A 24,450-nucleotide genomic window follows, 5' to 3' on the forward strand; every position below is an offset into this window, starting at 1 on the left:
CTAAGCCCCTCTTGCCCTATGTCGAAAGGACGCTTGGGGGAAGAGGAATAAGATTTTTAATCGACACCGGTGCTGCAAAGAGCTATGTAAAATACCTTAACGCTCTAAAGGGAATAAAACCTGTGAATAACCCTTTCAGTGTTAAATCCATCCACGGTAGCGATATAATAAACAAAAAATGTACAATAAATATATTAAATAAGAATGTTGAATTCTTTGTCCTACCCAGTTTAGAAACTTTTGACGACATTATAGGATTCGACTTACTAAAAGAGGTAAATGGTCGTATTGACCTGAAGAGAGGTACGTTGAGTTATGACGGTGGAAAGAAAAAATTCTTGTACCACTACTGTTCGGACGTTAACAAGTTAGCAGAAAGTAAATCGAAAGCAAGCGAGGACAATATTGATATCTGCTAAAGCGTCATGCTAAAGTTTTCGCTGATCCAGATGAAGCACTGCCCTACAATACCAACATTGTAGGTACAATAAGGACCGTGGACGATTTACCTGTCTACTCAAAAAGTTACCCGTATCCCATTTCTTCTGCGGAATTTGTCAATAGGGAGATATCAGATCTGTTGCGTGACGGAATCATTAGACCATCCCGTTCCCCTTATAACAATCCAATTTGGGTTGTAGATAAGAAAGGTTTAGACGAAAGGGGCAACAAGCGATCACGACTCGTAATTGACTTTAGAAAGCTAAACACTAAGACAATAAACGATAAATACCAAATTTTGGACACCTCAGTAATCTTGGCACACATGGGAAAGGCTGGATTTTTCTCGACAATAGATCTTAAATCAGGATTTCACCAAATTAAACTTGCGGAAAAGGATAGGGAGAAAACGGCTTTCTCAGTTAACAATGGAAAGTACGAGTTTTGTCGGCTCCCCTTTGGCCTGAAAAATGCCCCTAGCATTTTTCAGAGGGCGATTGACGATGTCCTTAGAGAAGAAATTGGGGAAACGTGCCATGTTTACATAGACAACGTTAAAATTTTCTCCCAAACTGCCGAACAACACAGTAAGGATATTGAGCAAATCCTGACAAAACTTTTCGATGCCAATATACGCGTTTCCCATGAAAAATCCAAGTTCTTTCAGGCAAGTGTTGAATTTCTAGGCTTTACCGTATCAAAGGAGGGAATCAAAACATGCCCCGACAAAGTCAAAGACATTTTAGAATTTTCTATCCCAAAATCGTTAAGAGCTTTGCGTTCATTCCTAGGATTAGCAGAATATTGACGGTGTATAAAGGACTATACCTCGATTGCGAGACCTCTAACGAAGTACCTAAGGGGGGAAAACGGAAATATAGGCGCTAATCAGTCGAAGAAAATTCAAATTACTCTTGATGAAGAAGCACTTAATGCATTTAATAAGATTAAGAAAATCCTTGCATCAGAAGACGTATTGCTTCTTTATCCTGAGTACAAGCAAACATTTGGTCTGACTACAGATGCCTCTTCTTATGCTATAGGCGCCGTTCTGTCACAGAATGGAAGACCAATCACGATGATTTCCAGGACCCTCTCTTCAACCGAAGAGAACTACGCTACCAAAGAGAGAGAACTGCTGGCAATAGAATGGGCTCTACAAAAGCTGCGTAACTATTTGTATGGCGTAAAGAATTTAATATTTACACCGACCACCAACCCCTCACATTCGCTTTATCCGATAAAAATCCGAACGTGAAAATGAAAAGATGGTGTGCCTTTATTGAAGAGTTTTCCCCGCAGTTTCATTACAAGCCTGGTAAGAAACTTCGTCGCAGACGCCCTCTCCCGACAACATATAAATGCATTAGACCACGGCATGGACTCGGCAAGCATGGCTACGAATAGCGAAAAGTCGCTGTCTCAAACAATCCCCACTGTAAAGAACCCCATAAATTTTTTTCGGAATCAAATAGTCCTTGAAGAAGGAAATTCCACAACGCTTAACTCGAAAATTATATTTAAATCCCGAATGAGGCACCGAATATCGTTCAATAACGTAGGGGAACTGATGAAAACTATAAAACAATGCGTCAACCCAAATGTTGTGAACGGCTTGCAGTGTGAATTGCCCATCTTGGCAAAGATTCAAGATGAGCTGGTCACGGCATATCCGGCTGCCAAATTCTTTCATACTACCAAACAGGTAGTAGATGTCTTCAACAAAGATGACCAGCGCGAGATACTTCAAATTGAACATAACCGACATCATCGGTCACTCCGCGAAAACCAGGAACAAGTCCTTGAAAGTTATTATTTCCCCGAAATACAGCAAATTTTGAGGGAAATAATTTCTAATTGCGAGATATGCCACGAGGCCAAATACCAACGGCATCCCCCAAACCCAGAAATAGGATCGACTCCTTGACCTGAATATCCGGGAGAAATCCTTCATGTTGACGTTTATTCCACCGATAAGACACATTTCCTAACATCAATAGACAAGTTCTCAAAGTTTGCAATAGTATTTCCAATCAAATCTAGAGCCATAGTTGATGTTAAAGAAGCATATACGAACTTCTCAACTTTTACAGAAATACTAAGGTGTTGGTCTGTGACAATGAGAGATCTTTGAATTCAGAAACCATTAAATCTATACTCAAAAATCACTTTGGCGTCGAAATCTACAACACCCCACCCGCCCATAGTACGACGAACGGTCAGGTAGAAAGATTCCACAGTACCCTCACGGAAATCACCCGCTGTCAGAAACGTGAGACTGGTATTGAACGCAATAAAAATACACCATCGGTACGCTAGAGGTATAAATATTCTGGGGACTGCCTTGAAATACATAACAGGGACTCCAGACTCCGACGACTTTGAAATGCTCGAGACCAGAACCAATGCCCTATTAGAAACAAACGAACAACAAATAGCGATAAATTCAGCTACACAAAAGAAAATAAACGAATTGACAGTGACAGTAAAAAATTACTACAAAATGCAAAAAGCACTCAAATAGATACGGGATATCTCTTTTCTCTAGCCTCCGCCAGAAATAGAGCAGTTATAATGGAATTGGAAACCATTTTAACGTCAATCACTCTGGGCAGGTTAAATATCGTCAACCCTATCCTGCTAAATGGTATGGAGATCAATGGGTTGTTAGCTGCTGAACACTCTGCAAATATTAGCATAAGTGATTTATTGTCCATTTCTAAAATTAAGATATTTCAAGACACGAATTGCATTTACTTTGTTATTAAATTCCCAAAAATAGACAGATTCTGTAATAATGTAAAGTTGCTGCCGTGATCCATGACGGAAAGATTATCTCTCTAGAAACAGACGTTATTGCTGAATGTAATGGTAGATACATTCCACTCTACAACTGCAAGGAAGCTGTAGCGGCAAACTTTTGTCAGCCTCTGAAGGAAAGCCCCTGTACACTACAACTACTTAACCAACACTCCGCAAAATGTCAGTCAAAATCCGCCGACATCGTTCCCGCTATTGAGGAAGTTGATAATGGCATCCTGGTAATCAACGATCAACCAGCGTCTATACAATCCCAGAACTTGACGAAACTAACGAAGGTAACTTTCCTTGTAACATTTGATTCAGAGATTATGGTAAACATTACGACCTACGTCAACTGGGCTAAAACTATTCGATCGCATCCCGAAGCTGCACGCACACAATATGTAAATTTCACCGAAAACATAAATTTACTATCGTTACCATACTTCTTCTTCTTCTTAATTGGCGTAGACACCGCTTACGCGATTATAGCCGAGTTAACAACAGCGCGCCAGTCATTTCTCCTCTTCGCTACGTGGCGCCAATTGGATATTCCAAGTGAAGCCAGGTCCTTCTCCACTTGGTCCTTCCAACGGAGTGGAGGTCTTCCTCTTCCTCTGCTTCCCCCGGCGGGTACTGCGTCGAATACTTTCAGAGCTGGAGTGTTTTCGTCCATTCGGACAACATGACCTAGCCAGCGTAGCCGCTGTCTTTTAATTCGCTGAACTATGTCAATGTCGTCGTATATCTCGTACAGCTCATCGTTCCATCGAATGCGATATTTGCCGTGGCCAATGCGCAAAGGACCATAAATCTTTCGCAAAACTTTTCTCCCAAAAACTCGCAACATCGACTCATCAGTTGTTGACATCGTCCAAGCCTCTGCACCATATAGCAGGACGGGAATTATGAGCGACTTATAGAATTTGGTTTTTGTTCATCGAGAGAGGACTTTGCTTCTCAATTGCCTACTCAGTCCGAAGTAACACCTGTTGCCAAGAGTTATCCTGCGTTGGATTTCCAGGCTGACATTGTTGGTGGTGTTAATACTGGTTCCTAAATATACGAAATTAACTACAACTTCAAAGTTATGACTGTCAACAGTGACGTGAGAGCAAAGCCGCGGGTGCGACGACTGTTTGTTTGATGACGAGATATTTCGTCTTGCCCTCGTTCACTGCCAGACCCATTTGTTTTGCTTCCTTGTCTAGTCTGGAGAGAGCAGAACTAACGGCGAGGGTGTTAAGGCCGATGATATCAATATCATCAGCATACGCCAGCAGCTGCACACTCTTATAAAAGATGGTACCTTCTCTATTAAGTTCTGCAGCTCGAACTATTTTCTCCAGAAGCAGGTTGAAAAAGTCACACGATAGGGAATCGCCTTGTCTGAAACCTCGTTTGGTATCGAACGGCTCGGAGAGGTCCTTCCCGATTCTGACGGAGCCTTTTGTGTTGCTCAGCGTCAGTTTACACAGCCGTATTAGTTTTGCGGGGATACCAAATTCAGACATCGCGGCATAGAGGCAGTTCCTTTTCGTGCTGTCGAAAGCAGCTTTGAAATCGACGAAGAGGTGGTGTGTGTCGATTCTCCTTTCACGGGTCTTTTTCAAGATTTGGCGCATGGTGAATATCTGGTCGGTTGTTGATTTTCCAGGTCTGAAGCCACACTGATAAGGTCCAATCAGTTTGTTGACGATGGGCTTTAATCTTTCACACAATACTCTCGATAGAACCTTATATGCGATGATGAGGAGACTAATCCCACGGTAGTTGGCACAGATTGTGGGGTCTCCTTTTTTATGGATTGGGCATAGCACACTTAAATTTCAATCGTTGGGCATGCTTTCGTCCGACCATATTTTACAAAGAAGCTGATGCATGCTCCTTATCAGTTCTTCGCCGCCGTGTTTGAATAGCTCGGCCGGCAATCCATCGGCCCCCGCCGCTTTGTTGTTCTTCAGACGGGTAATTGCTATTCGAACTTCTTCATGATCGGGCAATGGAACGTCGGCTCCATCGTCGTCGATTGGGGAATAGGGTTCGCCTTCTCCTGGCGTTGTGCATTCACTGCCATTTAGCAGGCTGGAGAAGTGTTCCCTCCATAATTTATGTATGCTCTGGGCATCGGTGACTAGATCACCTTTGGGGGTTCTACAAGAGTATGCTCCGGTCTTGAAACCTTCTGTAAGCCGCCGCATTTTTTCGTAGAATTTTCGAGCATTACCCCTGTCGGTTAGCTTATCAAGCTCTTCACACTCACGCATTTCGGCCTCTTTCTTTTTCTGTCTGCAAATGCGTCTCGCTTCCCTCTTCAACTCTCGGTATCTATCCCATCCCGCACGTGTTGTGGTCGATCGTAACGTTGCGAGGTAGGCAGCCTGTTTTCTCTCCGCTGCGACACGGCACTCCTCGTCGTACCAGTTGTTCTTTTGCACTTTCCGAAAACCAATGGTTTCGGATGCAGCTATACGTAAGGAGTTTGAAATGCCGTCCCACAGTTCCCTTATACCGAGTTGTTGACGAGTGCTCTCAGAGAGCAGGAGTGCAAGCCGAGTAGAAAATCGTTCGGCTGTCTGTTGTGATTGCAGCTTCTCGACGTCGAACCTTCCTTGTGTTTGTTGACGTGCGTTTTTTGCTGCATAGAGGCGGGTGCAAATCTTGGCTGCAACAAGATAGTGGTCCGAGTCGATGTTAGGACCTCGGAGCGCACGCACATCTAAAACACTGGAGACGTGTCTTCCGTCTATCACAACATGATCGATCTGGTTGGTAGTTCTTCGATCCGGAGACAGCCAGGTGGCTTGATGAATCTTTTTGTGCTGGAATCTAGTACTACAGATAACCATATTTCGGGCCCCGGCGAAGTCGATCAGCCTCAACCCATTTGGGGATGTTTCCTCGTGGAAGCTGAATTTACCGACCGTAGTGCCAAAGATACCTTCTTTGCCCACCCTGGCGTTAAAGTCGCCAAGCACGATTTTGACATCGTGGCGGGGGCATCTCTCGTAAATGCGTTCCAAGCACTCATAAAAGGCATCTTTGGCCACATCGTCCTTCTCATCCGACGGGACGTGGGCGCAGATCAGCGATATGTTGAAGAACCTCGCTATGATGCGGATTGTGGCTAGACGTTCATTCACCGGAGTGAATGATAGTACTCGGCGACGGAGTCTCTCTCCCACCACGAATCCCACACCAAACTTGCGCTCCTTTATATGGCCACTGTAGTAAATGCCTCAAGGACCTACTCGTCTCTGTCCTTGACCCGTCCATCGCATTTCTTGGACGGCGGTGATGTCAGCCTTTATTTTCACGAGGACATCAGCCAGCTGGGCAGCGGCACCTTCCCAATTAAGGGACCGGACATTCCAGGTGCCATGGTCGTCATCAAAAGAGGGGTTTCTCATCCGAGGCTGTTTGTCATTTTTCATTGGGGTAGGCTTTTTACGTGGCGGGTCCCAAACCCAGCGCACAACCCTATGCAGGGGATGTTTCGCCTTCTCACTTTAGCTCGCCTTCGAGCGGATGTTCTTAGGCTACCCAGAGGATACTTGGTCAAAGACCGGAAGTAGTGAGCTGTTTGAGTCATGTGTAAAAGAATCGTTTCTGGCCACTCCCAAGTGAATGGCGATCAGAGAACTTTCCTCACTTGCGTGAACTTCTACACATGACTCCATCCTCCATCGTTACCATACATACAGAAAGTAAATATGAGGAACATTAAGCACATAGCGAGGCTGCATGATCTCGTTAACGCCCGTTCATTACAATCAGGGGGCGCACTTCTCTTTCTCCTATTTGTCATCTCTGTAGTTGGAGCAATCTTGGTGAAACGAAGACGAACTATCATGGTGATATTGAATAAAGTCATCAAAGAAGCCGAGGACGCCTCCATTTCAATAGGGGGGGTAGTTAACACCGGTAAACAAGTATCCGGTCAACACTCCACTCCCACCGATATTGCTGACCGCACGTCGGCAGGTTTAAGTGTGGAAATAGCGTAACAACAACTCTCCCACCGATACTAATGACGAAGCGTCGACTAGGTAGCGCGTGACAACAACAACATCGTTACAGCGGAAAAGCAAGAGGTAAATTGCCGAATTGCATTTTGAAAGTCACACGGCAAAACATGTGCAGCAACTGACAGGTAAAACAAAGAGTTAGGTATTTAGGCGTAGTCGTCGCAATATTTTATTAAGCAAATCAGTTGTAATAACTCGACCGATACAAACGGCTGCTCTTGTGTAAACAAGAGAAATAAAAAAGATTAAAACTCAACAAGTGTTTTAATAATTTGCACGCGCAATTTTTGCTGCCAAAAATTCGAAGCCGTGAATTATCCAGTGGAATTGCTAAAATCTTTGGAGAGGCTTGATATGCAAGCTGCGTTACATTGAAAAAAATTTAGAAAAATCGAAAATAAATGATTTTTAACACAACGCAAATTCAACTTTCTTTTCATTTCAAACACACATAATTTCACGCAGGGTCAGCTAGTAACTTATAAAAACAAGTTATGTATTTACCTTTTTTCGCCCGGTGACATCTTTATGTGGAGGACCTGCAGCATTACAGGATTCCGTTAATTCCTGTCATAATGAATCTATAAGCACTTAATTGTGATTTGTGAATCCTCTTATAATGTCTGAATTTTTTACATAAATTCAATTATTATGGTATTTTGTGTTCTATTCTTATGTTTTCCCCTCTAAAAATAAAGTTAATTAATTCGTAACAACAAAATAAATAAATTTCTTAACTTGCATTTTTTCTACCGTCTAACAGCACACAGAAATTACAACGCAATATTCAAATTTGTTAGCGATTGTCTTCTTGCTTTATATCTGATATCAACCCCTAAAATCGGTTTCGATTACACTCAAACCGATACAAATCCTGTTTCAAACATCAACCCAATAAGATCTGAATTCATGGCACCTACTACTTTTTTTTATCGGTTTCAATTCTAATTCTGACAACTATCGGATTCCACACCACTGATTAATTGAATAGTGCGATTTAGACTATTTTGGATTTTCTGTGAGGAATCAAGATAAATCCTAGGTTCCACATAAATGTTATGGCAATATTAGGGTTCTTTTGGCGCCGCGATTTGATGGTACGGATGAATAGAGATTAAAATATAAAAAAACTTATAGTTTTCGAGATATTTTTATTTAAAGTTCAAAAATTTGCAAGGGTAATACACGCTCTATTTAACTCAAATTGCACACATTTTTCAATTAATATATTTTTAACTACACTGTACACATTGAAATATTTCTGACTTTTACATTTATTGTAAATTTTTTAAGGAAATAAAAATACTTTAAAAACTATTTTGCGCACATACAGTTTAAAAAGATTTGTGGCATAACATTTATGACTAATATAAGTGTTGCCACATTTTGTGTCGTAAAAAAATAATCAAAATTTTTTTTGTTTATCATCTTTATTATTATTTAGTGCAGAAAGAAGTTCGACGCAAAAGAACTCTGAACACCCCGGTGTTGGACCGACCAGAGTAATTTTTTTCAAGCGCGACCGAAGGGGGCCAGTGCATAAAAAACTATGCGCGAAATAATATTATATTATACATATATATATCTTCCCGTAGTTCCTAGGTGGAACATAGGGCCTCAATAAACAAATTATAATTTGTTTTATTTACAGCTATGAATTTAGTTTCTCTCCAAGAATAACCACTTCTCTGTGCTTCTGCTTCGACTTCCCGTCTCCAGGTGTTGGCTGGTCTCCCGCGTCTTCGGCTTCCATGCGGATTCCAATCTAGCGCTGTTCTGCTAATGTCGTCGTGAGACTTTCCGAAGGCAGCGCGACCTTTGGATATACGGTTTCGTATATCGGCTGCTGATCCACCGTTTTTAGATATGAAGCTACCTAAATAGCAGAACTCGTCGACTTCTTCGAGACATGTTCCAGCGATCTGTAGGTTTGGCGTTTTGGTTGTGTTGATGCGCATGAATTTTTTCTTCGCTATATTAATTTTAAGTCCAGTTTGTGCGGCGAGATTACTAACAACTTCAAGTTTCAAGGAAATGTGCGAATTTTTATGGGACAACAGACAGATATCATCTGCATAGTCCAAATCTTCAAGGTTACCGCTTAAACCCCAATATATTCCTCTATTAGTCGCACACGCTTGACGCATCACCAAATCCAATACCAAATTGAATAAAAGAGGAGATAGCATGCACCCCTGCCTGATACCAGTCCTGACTTGGATGCCGCTACTTAAAATATTTCCACACCTTACTCGACAACTAGCTCTTGAGTACAGCTGTTTTATTAAGTTAATTAACTTTTCCGGAACTCCTTTGCATACTAGGGCTCTCCAAATCGCATCATGTTTGAGAATGTCAAACGCTTTCTCAAAATCGATAAAGCAAAGGTAAAGAGGAGTTCGCCACTCTACCGACTGCTCTACAATCACTCGTAAGGTGTTGATGTGATCGACACATGCGCAATGGGGTCTGAAACCAGCTTGTTCCTTACGTAGCCCATGCATCAGCGAATCAGATAATCTGTTGTAAATTACGTGCGTTATTATTTTATTCACCATACTTAGTGGTGTTAATCCTCTCCAATTTTTACATTCAGATAAATTTCCCTTCTTCGGAAGAAGAGTAATAACACCTTTGTTCAACTCGTCCGGTATCTTTTCTGAGGCCCAAATATCTCTGAGTAGAGGAGACAGTATCCGCGCAGTCGTCTGAGGATCAGCTTTTAGGAGTTCTGGGTTGATGTTATCCGGCCCAGGAGTTTTGTTGTTCTTTAATGCTCTGATAGCAGTCATTATCTCCGTCTCATTCGGGTACGAGGTATGAATGTCACGTCTTGGTATGTGACGTTGGCAACAGCATGGCAAAATAGCCTCCGACGAAGTTGGTGAGAGCAAATTTTCATAATAACGCTCCCATATGGTAGTCTGCTTATCTTTGACCGTTGTCAGTTTGCCATCTTCATCTTTTAGCTGTTTGGCGGTTTTGAATGTTGCGTTTGTCAGTTGCCGTATCGTTTGATACAGTGTACGAGTGCGGTACGTTTCCGCGGCTTTCTGCGCTTTTCTAGCTGAATTGTCACTCCAGACTCGTTTATCCGTTCTCGCGCTTTTCTTTATCGGCTTGTCGGTTTTGCTGTAGGTGTGCTGTAGTGCCGCCTTGGCGGATCTCGTCTTAGCGGAATTTAACTGATTTTTTATTTCTCTACGTTCGTTTATTAACCTCCATGTGGAGTCTGAGATCCAGGATTTTCATTTATATTCTTTGAATCCAATACATTCCGCTGCTTTTAGGAAAGTTTGTTTTATACTTTTCCAGTCGCTAGTTAGAGTGTATTCTTCTTCGCCAGATGCATTTAGCGTTTCGATAATCCTTGCGCATTTGGATGCATCTTTCAGTTTCTCTACGTCAAATTTTTTCTGTATCTTCTTTTTCGAGTCGCTAACTGCCGCAACTTTGAGTCTGACTGACGCAATTAGGAGATAATGGTCACTTGCAATATCAGCTCCACGTTTATTCCGAGTGTCCATAAGGGAACCGCGCCATTTACGACTTATTGCTATGTGATCAATCTGATTTTCAGCCATTCGATCTGGAGATGTCCAAGTTATTTTGTGGACGCGTTTATGATTGAATAGTGTTCCTCCTATAAGAAGATTAAAATTAGCGCAAAGTACGGCGAACATCTCGCCATTCTCAGTCATCATGCCTAACCCGTGCTGCCTCATCGTCGCCTCTAACCCCTTATTGTGATGACCAACTTGGGCATTCATATCACCCATTAAGATGATTATGTCACCCTTATTGATTTCACTCATTGCTTTTGTGAGGCAACTATAAAAGGCTTCCTTAACTTCCACTTCTGCTACATTTGTTGGAGCATAGCTTTATACTACAGTCATGTTTCTAGCTCTTGTGCGCAGCCTCACTGAGATGATTCTATCCGAGTGAGCTTTCCATTCTATAAGCGCCGCAGAGGCTGACTTAGAAAGAAGAAATCCGACGCCATTCTCCCTTCTTTGAGTGGGCTTGTTTCCAGAGAAAATGAATTTTTCGCCAGAGGTTGTTGTAACTTCGCCCGAGTCAGCCCATCTAACCTCGCAAAGACCAAGAAGAATGAGTTTGTAGCGGTTAAATTCTTTACAAAGTTGCGGTAGCTTAGTTGGCAATGAACGTACATTCCAGGTTCCTATTCGTAATCCATTTTTCATGCTGAAGGTCGTCATCAATTTATCGTTCTTAATCTTAATTTTGTTTATGTCGGTTTTGGTAATCATAGAGTTTAAGATGAGTAGGTGATTGGCCTTCTACATCCGAGCCTAGTTCCGGGGCTGCCGGTTTCGCCTCTAGGCAGGCAATGGCGTAGGAATTTCTTCCTCGCAGGTGCTAAGGTTATACCGCCTTTACTCGGTCGTCAGAGCCTCGTTCGTAGTGAACAGGGGGCACCGCGCGAAGGTGAGGTTGACGTTTGGGAGGGATAGGCTATATATTCGCATCACCAACCCCATTTGCCAATTTTTGGTATTCGCTGAATGGGCCCCCCATATATAACTTATCTCTATTTATTATATGAAATTTATTATATGAAAGACCTCCTCTATCCGCCCATACCTTCAAATTACGGCGCCAAAAGAATCGTAATTGTGCCAATGTTATGTTAAGTGTGAGACTGCTATAAAGTTGAGCTAAAGAAGAACTCAGACATATGCCGTTTGCAGTACCAATGATTTGGACCGAACCAGAGGATCATCTAAATCATTTTTATTTTTGCTTGACTCAAAGAGTTTGACTCAAGGGATGCACCGGTCCACAATTACGGCAACTGATAAAGGATAAGAGCTTTGAAGAAAAACTGAATGATCCAAATTTTTCTACGAAACCATAAATGGATTCTGGAACTCAGGAATGTTGGGAGATTATTGTATTAAGCAGTACTTTCTCTAAAGGTAGCTGATATTTATACTTTATAAGAGATTATATGTTTTGAATTCACAAGAAAATCTGAAGTGTTAATTATATTTCATTCACATATTACTGATATGAGTTTTTATGTAACAAAAAATTAAAAATTTTGTTAACGGCTGAATCAATTTGACTAATTAAAATATTCGTGGAAGTCCAGGGAAGGTTTAAACGCTAATAATATATAATATAATAATAATATGGAAAATGTTCCATAATAATACTAAAAACGACATTTTCTCCTACACAATGTGAAGGTCGTCCCGTCGTTATTTCTGGAATATTCTTCTTTATACATACATATGTAAAACTTAATTGCAGTTCGTTTGTCTCGCAAAAACTGAAGAAAGTGTTAACCTAGCTATATCTGCTTTCATATTGATTGTTTTTATGTTGATCGTATTAGTTTATAATATTAAATGTTATACGCCATCAACTAACAATGCCTCCAATCGCTTACCATTCGAGCATAAGTACCGGATTTTTTCTTAACATAAAAACGCCCGAAGAATCTCTTTTGGATTATTCGGATTCTAAATCCATCATTTTATTTTCTGAGTGGCTTATTGCTAAACACAATTCTTAATAGTCTGTATGCTAATGAAATATGTAGTCCTGTTTCTGCTCATCAAGGAGGGGTTTCACAATTGTCTCGGGGGTGAAAGCAGTTCTCGTGGAAAATAATGATTCGCCCAGTAACATAAATCGCAACTAAATTTGGGTGTTAAGTTTCAGGGATTCCTGTTATAACAACAAAACACATTTTGTATTAATTACTTTTATTAATTTCTTATCATTTCTACAGATCGTTCATGCTCTAGATACGGATCTGAATTGCAAAAAAAATAATTTATCACATAAGTTGGAAAATGTGGCGTTTACGTTAAGTGGAGAGGAAACCTCTGCTTGCTGACATCTGCATCAAAATTATTTTCCTGAAAATAAATTACTATTTAAAGCAAATAATTTATTAAATATGTCACACTACACAATAAGGGACAGTATGAATTTAGAGAATTTTAGTGAGTGTTCCAGTATGTTTAGAAAAGGTGAGTCCGTGAAATGCAACAATAGTTCACAAACGAAAGCTCTCACGGAGACTTTGTTTCCTATTCTAACCTGTCTAATATAATAAGAAACGTGAATTTAATGTCTATTTTATTTTGAATAATACAAAAATTTTTATTTTTTTTTCTAGCTATTGCAAGATGAACATCTGTCAAATAAGACGAATAACTCGTGTACAATATTTCAACTCCAATTAACCAGCTCTACCACCAATTCGCTATAAATTTGCTACATCTTGGCTATGGCTACTGTGGACTCATAGTTCTAATTGTTATATTTTCCAGAAAATTACTTCAGTCAGTTATGCCAGCGAATCACCGAAGATGCCGATCATACTAGACTGAAGCAAATATATATTCTAATCAGACTGACACTACTTACTAAACATTAAAATATACACATAACTTTTTTTAAGACCATGATACATGATAAATTCTACAACAGCAACAAATAATGAATTGTAAAAGTATATTTTATTATATTTTTATATTTTATTCAAAGTTTAATTACTAAGTGCGTCTCAAGGTATTAATATTAATTTAAATCGTAGCAGTAAGAAGTTTTATTATAATGGTAAATGTACAATAATGCGTTGCGACCCTCACTTACATTACGTCTCGGAAATTCGAACAATTTTGAAAGCATTGAAGTATTATTTATGTCAAAAGTCATATTGGTACCTCTAATCACGTTAACTAGACAAACATTTGAAATTATTTTCTTAAATATTCATTTTTGCTTTTTACAAATATTAAATAAACTCGAATAATTGCCCAAGAAATTGCAGAAGTGACAGTGTTTGTGTTTTTAAATACAGTAGGTTCGTATTTCGTAGAACAGATTGCCATTAAATTGCATACCGTTACATTGTAATATAAATAAAAATAACATAACAGATCTCCGGAGTTGAGAATTTGTTTACAAAAAGGTATTACCAAAATTGCATCATATTAGGAAATAAATATATTAAAACTTACACAAATTGTTTTCTGCATTGAAATATATGTTGAAGGGCCAATCTAAATGGAGTTAAAACGTAAACATACCAGTCCTGCAGTTTGGTCTTTTTGTTCAGAAATTTAACTGCCTTGCCAAATATCAGAACAACCATACCTATAAATCTTTAACATTGTAAGGTCAATTGCTTATGAACGCACTAATAAATCACCATAACTATTGCATTATATTCAAAAATATGGAAAAATCCCACATCACATCATTTCTATATAAATCGACACCAGGACTCTATTTATATACAATAAAGGATATCGAATTGCATAAAAGTATGGGTTTATATTGACATGTATGTAGCCTCGAAAAATCCGGAAAAATTCGTCGATGTGGCAGCACTGGTTTGTACGCTAAAACAAACACTTCTCAGGAGTTATTTCTCATTGATAGCTTGCTTAGTCTCAATCTGATTCAAATCAACTGATATTCAAATAGTCTCGATCGATTTCTTGACTTAGTCTTTCTCAGTGATAATTTAAGATGTAGGTTTCTTGATGGATTCTCTTCAATTACTCCAGCTACCATACATCATTTTCCGTTAGCGTTTGAGGTGGATACTTATCTTTTCGCTCCTGTTAAATTTTAAATATTGATGGGCTTGGTTTTAATTTTGCATTTAGTGATTTTGAACGACTCGAAAATCTGCTCACTGAGATTAAATGGGATGATTTACTTTCAGAACTAGATACAGCCAATGGTTTCTCCATTTTTAAGAAATCAATTCAGGAATTTTGTCATTATAATATCCCGCTTAAACATATACAACCATATAAGTTGCCTTCCATCCATAAATTTTGGAACACTGTGTCTTTCACAGGATGATATTGCCAAGGCTATTTGTGATATTAAGTCTTCTTTTAAATAGGATGTGGATGGGCGTCCGCCTGTACTTATGAAAAATTGTACTGCCTTGGTACAACCTCTCATGCTTATCTTCAATAATAAGGTGGAGCGATAATGTATGGAGAAAAAATTTTTTTTCTGGTTTTTAACGGCATAGCTATGAAAAGTTGCCTTTTAATATATAAAACAAATATGCAAAATACCAAACAGCTGGCTTAATGTTTTGAGGTGCCCCAGTACAGTCAAGCATTTAAATAAAACAAAAAAAATGCCATTCTAAGCATTTATTACGAAAAAATATTCTCTTAAAAAACTTTTTTTTTTGTATTGAAATGAGGCATTCGTGGACGTGATAGCAGTCTTGCCCTAATGAAGCCATCTCGTTTATTTTCCCCACAAACTGCGTTCGATGCTTCTGTTATCAACTTGATGCAGCGCTCCACAGCTTGGGTGTGGCATAGAAAATCTATAATATCCTTACATGTACCAAAAACGGTTGATAATGTTTTTCAAGGTTTCATCAAACATTTTTAAAGTTAGAGATTCATTAGTTATATCGGAGTCTTGCCACATAATAATCTCAGTGTAATCTTAGGCATCGAAATTGAATGTAGGTACTTTAAAGGTTCGAAGTCTTCGAGCTTTCTCTGATCTTTGTTTTACAATTCTTCGATATGCAAGACCTCTTAAAATCTCTCTGTCATCACCAAGCATGGCAATGAGAAGATTTTCTGGGTGACCAAAGTATCCATTTCGTTGGATTACCTTGTCAACGATTACTTTCATATTGGAATTCAAATAACGACTTAGATTAATGGTTTGCCATATGTTTTTGGCTCCGTTAATGTATGAAGAATTACGTTTTATTGTAAACCACATTGGTCCATGAACTTTCATAACATACGTGGCTAATACAACTAGCTTTGCTTCTGGGTCAGTTCAAGTGGTATACAATTTTAGAATGATTCGCTGTTAGTCATCTAGAATGGTTTAGGGCTCCAGCTTCCATATTAGCTAAACAGGAGAAAATATACCAGTACTGATAGCGGTCATTATGTCGTATAAATACTTTTGGTCGGTATTAAGCTCTTACCTAGTTATTTCAGATAATAATGTAGGTATAACGGTAAATTCGACTATCGGCATTGTTTGACAAATTTATAATTGAGATCCGATGGCGCCTTAAAAGCATTTAGGTCCGATAATTTTTCCGTCTAAATGAAATAACAGATGACGTAGTGGTAACTGATTTGAATGCAATTGACAGATAAACCACTGTTCCAGTTACAACGCACCCAACAAAGCTAATTCACTCACATTTACCGACTTAGATTTCAAATATAATAATATAGTGTCTTTTATATTTTAGCAGTCCTCGACTCACAGGTGACATGACCAAAATAGTTGTTTCCTGGTTCTGATGTTTTTTCTTATTCACAGTTGAAACTCTATCGACACCGCCTAACATCATTTTTCTGGTTGATCTTTGGTCGAGTAAGAAACTTACTTCCTCCTTGGCAACACGACACCCTTTTAAACAGCAATAATTCCTGATATCTTTGCACTTGCAGCTGCAGATATTAACACGGGTATTGTCACTTGCGAAGCGAATTTATTTGGCGAAGCGAACGCTTTGGCGAACATACCCTAAATTTGCATTGTGAATGGCGAATGAACGTATTCGCTAAAATATGTCGTTGCCATTCATGAAAAAAGTAGCGCGTTCATCCGAATTTGACATTTGTGTCATTTATACTTAAAATATTTATTATTATATCAACTGAAATTCGAAAATATGTTTATTAACGCGGATCTGTATTTTGAGGATAATTACGATGTGGAAACGCGAACTAATCTTCTTCGACAGCGCCGTTTTATTAGAGATAATTCTAATCCTACAGAGCTATCTAACACGGTGTATGTATCCAGTTCAATTATAACGAATAATAAGAAGTTTTTGTTCAATGTGCACGTATTTGTAGATTTGTTGCGAATTTCCGCTTAAACAAGGGCGCATTTATGTATGTGCTGGATAAAATCAAAGACAAATTTCATTGTCGGATGTCGTCTTCCATAACGCCGATGTTAAAATTGTGTGCCGCGCTCAGATTTTTTGCACATGGCAGTTACCAACAAGCTATAGGGAATGAATTTCAGTTGGGACTTGCTCAGCCAACAGTTTCCCTTATTTTAAAAGAGATCATACCCATTTTGGAAAATGAAATTTGTCGTACCCATATAAGCGTAGATATGAGTGAAGAAGAAAAAGCAGCAGGCAAGAAGCAAATTTTATTCAAGATCGGGAATACCAAATGTAATAGGCTGCATCGATGGAACCCATATTGCGATTTATGCTCCTACCACAAACAAACACCTCTATCTAAACAGAAAGGATTTTTAGCATAAATGCAATGATTGTGAGTTTTTATGAATTTAATACAGTAAAATTGGTATAAAAATTTTATTGTATTTTTATTACAGGCTTGTGATCATGATATGAATATCCGTTTTGTGGATGCTCGATATGCTGGTTCTACACACGATTCGTTCGTATGGAACAATAGTTCTCTAAAGGCATGTTTAGAGGCAGCGCATCAAAACGGAGATCAGAACTCTATTTATTTAGGTATTCGCAATATTTGACTACTGCGCAAGTTTAATCTTGACATACATATCAATATTGAAAACAATAAAATATTTGCAGGTGACTCCGGATACCCACTAAGCCCTTATTTATTAACACCTTTCCGTCATGCAGAATCTGGAACTAGGGAATCAATTTTTAATAAGAAGCACGCGAAAGCGAGAAATGTTGTTGAACGTACGATTGGAGTTTTGAAATGCCGTTTCAGATGTCTTCTGAGTGATAGAAAAATGCGCTACGATCCTGCTAAAGTAACATCCGTTATTAATATATGCTGTGCCTTGCACAACATTTGTAAAAAATTTAGAATCGGTGATCCGGAGGAGGCTGAAACCTTCTTTGATGCCGTTGTACCATTGGAACCAATTAATGAAAATGGCAATGGTTCACCAGGAGAGCGCCGCAGAAGACAAATTGCTGATGCTTTGATGTAAATGAAACTATCCCGACTTCAGTGAATAATATATTGCATTCTTTTATTTTATTCAATACTTTGAAATTCAATATTACATAGATAATAAATATATAAAAAATTACAAAAACTACATGCTGTTAAATTAAATTAAAAAAATCACAGATTCAATTCCGTCACTTACAATAATAAAGTAAATATAAATTCATCACATGTTTTCTTAAAAAAAATATCAAACCAAACTTGAGTTAAAATATGAAATAAAAAAAAATTCATCACATTCTTATGAAATAAACTATAAACTAAATTCAATCTATTTACAAGAACCCTATTTACCCTATTTTTTTGCATTTTTAATTTTAAAATTTGTAGTTTCATTTCCATCTTTTCTCTATGTCTTTTTTTTCTCTAAATTTTCTTCCTTCTTCCTTTCTTCTTTAATTTTCATTAATTTAATTTCTTCCTGTTTCAATTCATATATTTTTCTTGTATACCTTGCAATTTCATCAATTTTTTTTTCCATTCTTGCCATTTTGTTGGAAAGATTGTCTTGGACTTCGGCTTGCTTTTCCAACGCTTTCATCCGAATTACTTCACGTTCCTCTACTGTCATTCTAGGACAGCTGCTTGAGGATTGCGAAGCCAAATCCATGGCTCGTTGTGTTTCCTCGGTCGTGCGCTCTTCTGGCTGAATTTCTCTACAATTTACCGCACTTTCTATTTCATTAGAGCTATATGCCAAGCCTGTAGGATGTACAGCCGCCTGAAGGTGAAGAAGCTCATCCACATTTTGCTCCAATGGTGATAAACTTTGCTGAGCATAAGGTCCTCCTCCTGTGGCAACAGTTTCGCGTCGGTTTGTCGCTATTTTTTTTTTTTAGTTTCTGTTTATAATCCAACCAAACCTAAATGCAACACATAAGTAACTTCAACCAAACAAATTAATTAAATTTTTACCTTATTCCACTCGCGCCCGTTTCGCAATGGTAGACCAATGGCATTGAGTTCGGCAGCGAACAGGTCCCATTGCTCTGCCCTGCTTTTCTTTGTCGCTCCAAAATTCCCCATTCCTCTGGCGACGTCCGGATTATTTTCCATTAACGCAACCAATTTTTGGAATTGCTGCGTTGTTGTACGTTTTGTTCTAGAAGTATCGTTTTGTTAAATATAATTAAATAATTACAATTGCTCAAATAAAGATCAAAATTTACTTACGTCCTTTCCATTTCAAATAGCGAATAAAAAATGCATTCGTTAAATTTTGACAGTAATGTCGAAGCGAATGCCGTTTTTTCGCCAGCGGCAATACCAGAAATTTATTTTCGCCACTCGTTCGCCATTTTCTGGCGAATTCGTTACAGATTCGTAACTTACAATTCGCCACGGCGAAACTCGCCAAAATTTTCATTCGCTTCGCAAGTGACAATACCCGCCTAAATAATCTATGGGACTCTGTTATAAATGTTCTAATATTTTCTTGGTATTTAATGTTGGTTTAATGGCCTTGATATGGTTTCATTAAGCTCCTGTATATGTCGTGGTAGGAACGAATCAATTGTAAAATTCTTTTTACACTAACAGTTGGCAGTGAAGATTTTCGCCATATTTTTAGAACTTCACCCCCTGATCTTTCAGATATATTAAGAATTGTTGGCTCCATTGTTGTTTTATCGGGCTTCAATTCATGTTTTATGAACAGATAACATTTCATCAGATCATTATGCGTAGGTAAGTGAGAAACATATAACTTCTCCGGCATACCAGAGACAGGACATCTCGTCGTTTATCGTGCTTTAACTTGAGACATATTTCTACAATCAAGGCAAGTAATAAGTACTAATTACAGTTATAAGCTAAGCTACAAGCATCAAATATACGTGAAAAATACGATTTATAGTAAATATTCCGATTCCAGCTGTAAAATTTGATGTAACAAATAAATGAAAGTCGAACAATTGAGCTGCTGTAAGCGCGCGACTAAAAAGTATAGGTGTCAACTTAAGTTTTTTTACTTTTTTTAAATCAAACCACTTTATTCAACTTCAAACTTAAGACTGTACAGAATTGACAGATCGCTGTCAGTTGCTTACTTAAATCTACCGTTATTTGGATATTGTCGGCCTGGTATTGTGGAAAGTGAGTGCCTGGGAAAATTAGCATAACATATAGAATGGGGGAAGTTTTGGAGTGTGAAATTAGGAATGTGAAATTAAAGTGCGGAACGTAGCTATGTTATTATAATATGGTTAGATAGTGGTATATATGTTTTAAGAGCATTAATTTCTATCTTACTCTGACATAGCATCGCTTAGAACATGAAATAACGTTTATAAAATGTTTGCGAATTTATGAGTATTTGGCATAAATTTTCAAAATTTCAAGTCAATGGGGGCACCTCTAAACATAGCATGGGATTACTGTCTTTTCTTGTGTTTAATATTTACCTAAAACAGCAACTTTCTACAGGTATACCGAAACAGAAATCAAAAATTAATAAAATCGCTCCATCCTATTCAATAAGTCTCTCTCTGGGAATTTTATTTCAGACTGGAAATTGACTAATGCACTATACTTAAAGGTGGTAGAAAGGATGTAGTCTCCAATTACAGGCCTATTTCTAAACTTACTACTATTTCGAAAAATTTTTAGTGTTCTGTTAAAAGTAAATTATTTTTTGCAGTAAAATCAATAATTAACGTCAATCAGCATGGGTTTGTCTTTGGGTGCTCCACTGTGTCAAATTTTTAAAATTTGCATTCTCCGCTGGATTTCAGGTAGATTGTGTCTACACAGATTTCTCTAAAGCCTTTGATAAAGTTTCACACAATATTCTAATTAAAAAATTATCATCTTTAGGGTTTCACTCGGTCTTCTTGCAGTGGATTAAATCATATCTGCACAATAGACGATGTGTTGTCAGTGTCGATGGAGTGTCATCTGATTCATTCATTGCGTCTTCGGGATTGCCACAAAGAAGCGTCTTTGCTAACTTTTTGTTATATGCAGATGACTTAAAAGTTTCGCAATAATCAAAAACTCGCAAGATGTATGCAAATGTATGTGTATCAATATCACAATACTTTTATGATTGGTGCCAGAAATCGAAGCTTTTTCTGAATCTAGATAAATGTTTTCAGATCTCTTATGGTAGGGGACGTAGCATTTTACCTTCAAGTTACAATATTTCTAATTGCGTCCTAAAATGCGTTACTGAAATCAAAGATCTTGGGGTAAACTTTGACAACAGATTTTCTTTCAGTAATCACATCAACTATATCACTTTTAAATCATTCTTTGTGCCCGGCTTTGTCCGTCGAAATGCTTTCAATTTTTCCGAACCCTACACGTTAAAATTATTGTATACATGTTTTGTTTGTTTATTGCATATCGTCAATTAATAGGGTCGAGCGAGTTCAAAAGATTTTTCTTAAATTTTCTCTCCGCTCCTTAAAGTTTGTTGACCCAATACCATCGTATGTATCTCGTTTATTGCTTTTACATCTTAAATTACTGGAAAATCGACGGTCCGTTCTCTGCCTTTCATTTGTTTTCAATGTAATTAATGGAGTTCTTGACTGTCCCTATTTATTAGGAAAATTAACTTCAATGCTCCTCAGCGTTGTCTCAGATTTATTTCCCCATTTTATTATAAAAGGAAAGGACTAAATTTGCTGAATATGTTCCTCTCAAGCGTGCTATGCGTGAGTTTAACTCGATTTCCGAGAAAGTTCTTCTTGATTTTTGTCACTCTAGGGTATCCTTCATTAATACCCTCAATTCTGTTTTCTAGTTTAAGTTATCTACTTGTGTAATTGTAATTTAATTATTTTAGAATTAAAATTTGAATCCTAGTTCTCTATTAGTTTGTAAGAATTAATGTTAATAGACTTAACTAAATACATAAATAAATACTTTCGGAGCTGGAGAGTTTTCGTTAATATGTACGACATGACCTACCCAGCACAACCGCTGTCTCTTGATTCGCTGAACTATGTCAAGGACGTCGTATATCTCATACAGCTCATCGTTTCATGGAATGTGATATTCGCCGTGACCAACGCGCAAATTCCATAAATCTTTCGCAGAACCTTTCTCTCGAAAACTCCTAAGGCTGACTCATCAGATCTTGCCATTGTCCATGTTTCTGCACCATATAGCAAGACGGAAATAATGAGTCCGTTTCCACGGCAGTCGGGTCTACGTAACCGGAACGGACCCGGATTTTTATCCGGCCAAGGACTGTCTACTCGGCATAATTCTGCCGCTACACCAACCAACGGAAATAATGAGTGACTTACAGAGTTTGGTTATTGTCCGTCGAGAGAGGACTTTAATTCTTAATTGCCTACTAAGTTCAAAGTAGCACTTGTTGGCAACAGTTATTCTGCGTAGGATTTCGAGGCTGACATTATTGTTGCTGTTAATGCTGGTTCCAAGATAGACGAAATTATCTACAACTTCGAAGTGTACAGTGACGTAGGAGCCTAGTCGCGAGTGCGACGACTGTTTGATGACGGGAGATAATTCGTAATGCCCTCGTTCACTGCCTGACACATCTGCTTCGTTTTCTTATCCAGTTTGGAGAAAAGAGAACTAACGGGGCGGGTGCTGCGGACAATGATATCAATAGATGATATTGACATACGCCAGCGGTTGTACACTCTTATAAAAGATTGTACCTGCTCGATTAAGTTCTGCAGCCCGAATTATTTTCTCCAGCAACAGGTCGAAAAAGTCGCACGATAGAGAGTCGCCATCGCGGCATAAAGACAGCTCCTTTTCGTGCTGTCAAAAGTAGCTTTGAAATTGACGAAGAGGTGCTGTGTGTCGATTCTCCTTTCACGGGTCTTTTCCAAGATTTGGCGCATGGTGAATATCTGGTCGGTTGTTGATTTTCCAGGTCTGAAGCCACACTGATAAGGTCCAATCAGTTTGTTGACGGTGGGCTTTAATCTTTCACACAATACGCTCGATAGAACCTTATATGCGATGATGAGGAGACTAATCCCACTTTAGTTAGCGCTGATTGCGGGGTTTCCCTTTTTGTGGATTGGGCAGAGCACACTTAAATTCCGATCGCTGGGCATGCTTTCGTCCGACCATATTTTACAAGGAAGCTGATGCATGCTGCTTATCTTCGCCGCCGTGTTTGAATAGCTCGGCCGGCAATCTATCGGCACCCGCCGCTTTGTTGTTCTTCAGACGAGTAATTACTATTCGAACTTCTTCATGGTCGGGCAATGGAACGTCTGATCCATCGTCATCGATTTGGGATTCGGGTTCGCCTTCTCCTGGTGTTACATTTTCACTGCAATTCAGCAGTATGGAGAAGTGTTCCCTCCATAATTTTAGTATTCTCTGGGTATCAGTCACCAGATCACCTGTGGGGTTTCTACAAGAGTATGCTCGGGTCTCGAAACCTACTGTTAGTCGCTGCTCATTTCCGTAGAATTTTCGAGCATTACCCCTGTCGTCCAGCTTGTCAAGCTCTTCGTACTCACCCATTTCGACCTCTCTCTTTTTTTAGTCTTGTAACGTTGCGTGGTAGGCAGTCTACTTTCTCTCCCCTACGACACGGCACTCCTCATCGCACCAGATATTGTTCTGCGTTTTCCGAAAGCTAATGATTTGCGTTGCAACTGTACGTAAGATACTTGAAATGCCGTGCAAAACAAAATATTCCACCAAAAACGGTAAACTGAACATTGGGAATATCTTACTGTAGTCCTTGCCGGAAATCACGCTGCAACGTATTTCAATTACATAAAAATTACGTTACTTCTCAGAAGGCTATAGTTACCCATTGTATTAATTTTCAGCATGTCTTCAAGTAAGTCTTAAGTTGAAGCAAGGGTAATTTGTAGTTTAAATTTTGACTTTTATACCATTTTCATTTTTAAATTTAGATCTTAAGGGATTATGCCAGTGTGATGCATGAAAAATTAGGCGGTTTTCGTGAATTTTTTTTAAAAGAAAGTACTACATTGAATGTTTCGACGTTCTATGGACGTAATAAAGTATACCTTTAGCTATATTAAAATTTTAAATTTTTTTTTACAAAAATATTGAAAAATAACGGAGTTATGTGCTGTGTACGGAAGTGCCGAAAAAAAGCGCCTCAACTGCTGGCATGATTCCTATGGAATGAGTAGCTGAAACAAAACAATTCAAAATGTTTATTAAACTTAAATATATTTTCTATACAATGATTTACGATCTTTGAAAAATATCAAAAATTAAGA

At 38.6% G+C, this 24,450-nt stretch overlaps 2 protein-coding genes and 1 long non-coding RNA gene across 3 annotated transcripts in view; 2 read left to right on the plus strand and 1 right to left on the minus strand.

The window, feature by feature from the left end:
- The window catches only part of LOC120779686 (plexin-B), a 43,547-nt gene extending 29,273 nt beyond the window's left edge, over positions 1 to 14,274 (plus strand). Inside the window, exons 10-11 of the mRNA XM_040112044.1 lie at positions 13,036 to 13,279; positions 13,429 to 14,274. Of these exons, the coding sequence (XP_039967978.1) occupies positions 13,036 to 13,143 (108 nt within the window). The 3' untranslated portion in view covers positions 13,144 to 13,279; positions 13,429 to 14,274. The remainder of the gene's footprint in view (positions 1 to 13,035; positions 13,280 to 13,428) is intronic.
- A 2,388-nt stretch (positions 14,275 to 16,662) lies between these two features.
- On the plus strand, positions 16,663 to 17,641 carry LOC120779858. The gene is made up of 3 exons (XM_040112215.1): positions 16,663 to 17,069; positions 17,135 to 17,466; positions 17,634 to 17,641. The coding sequence occupies exons 1-3, from the start codon at positions 16,948 to 16,950 to the stop codon at positions 17,639 to 17,641; spliced, it is 462 nt and encodes a 153-aa protein (XP_039968149.1). The 5' UTR covers positions 16,663 to 16,947.
- Positions 17,642 to 19,075: 1,434 nt separating this feature from the next.
- LOC120779603 lies at positions 19,076 to 20,989 on the minus strand. Its single transcript, XR_005705681.1, has 3 exons — positions 19,424 to 20,989; positions 19,166 to 19,352; positions 19,076 to 19,113 (listed from the first exon to the last, which is right to left on the minus strand). It is a non-coding gene; the product is annotated as an uncharacterized LOC120779603 (long non-coding RNA).
- Between the last annotated feature and the right edge of the window lie 3,461 nt (positions 20,990 to 24,450).

Source organism: Bactrocera tryoni, unplaced genomic scaffold (assembly GCF_016617805.1).
Source record: "Bactrocera tryoni isolate S06 unplaced genomic scaffold, CSIRO_BtryS06_freeze2 scaffold_11, whole genome shotgun sequence".
Classification (NCBI taxonomy): Eukaryota; Metazoa; Arthropoda; class Insecta; order Diptera; family Tephritidae; genus Bactrocera; species Bactrocera tryoni.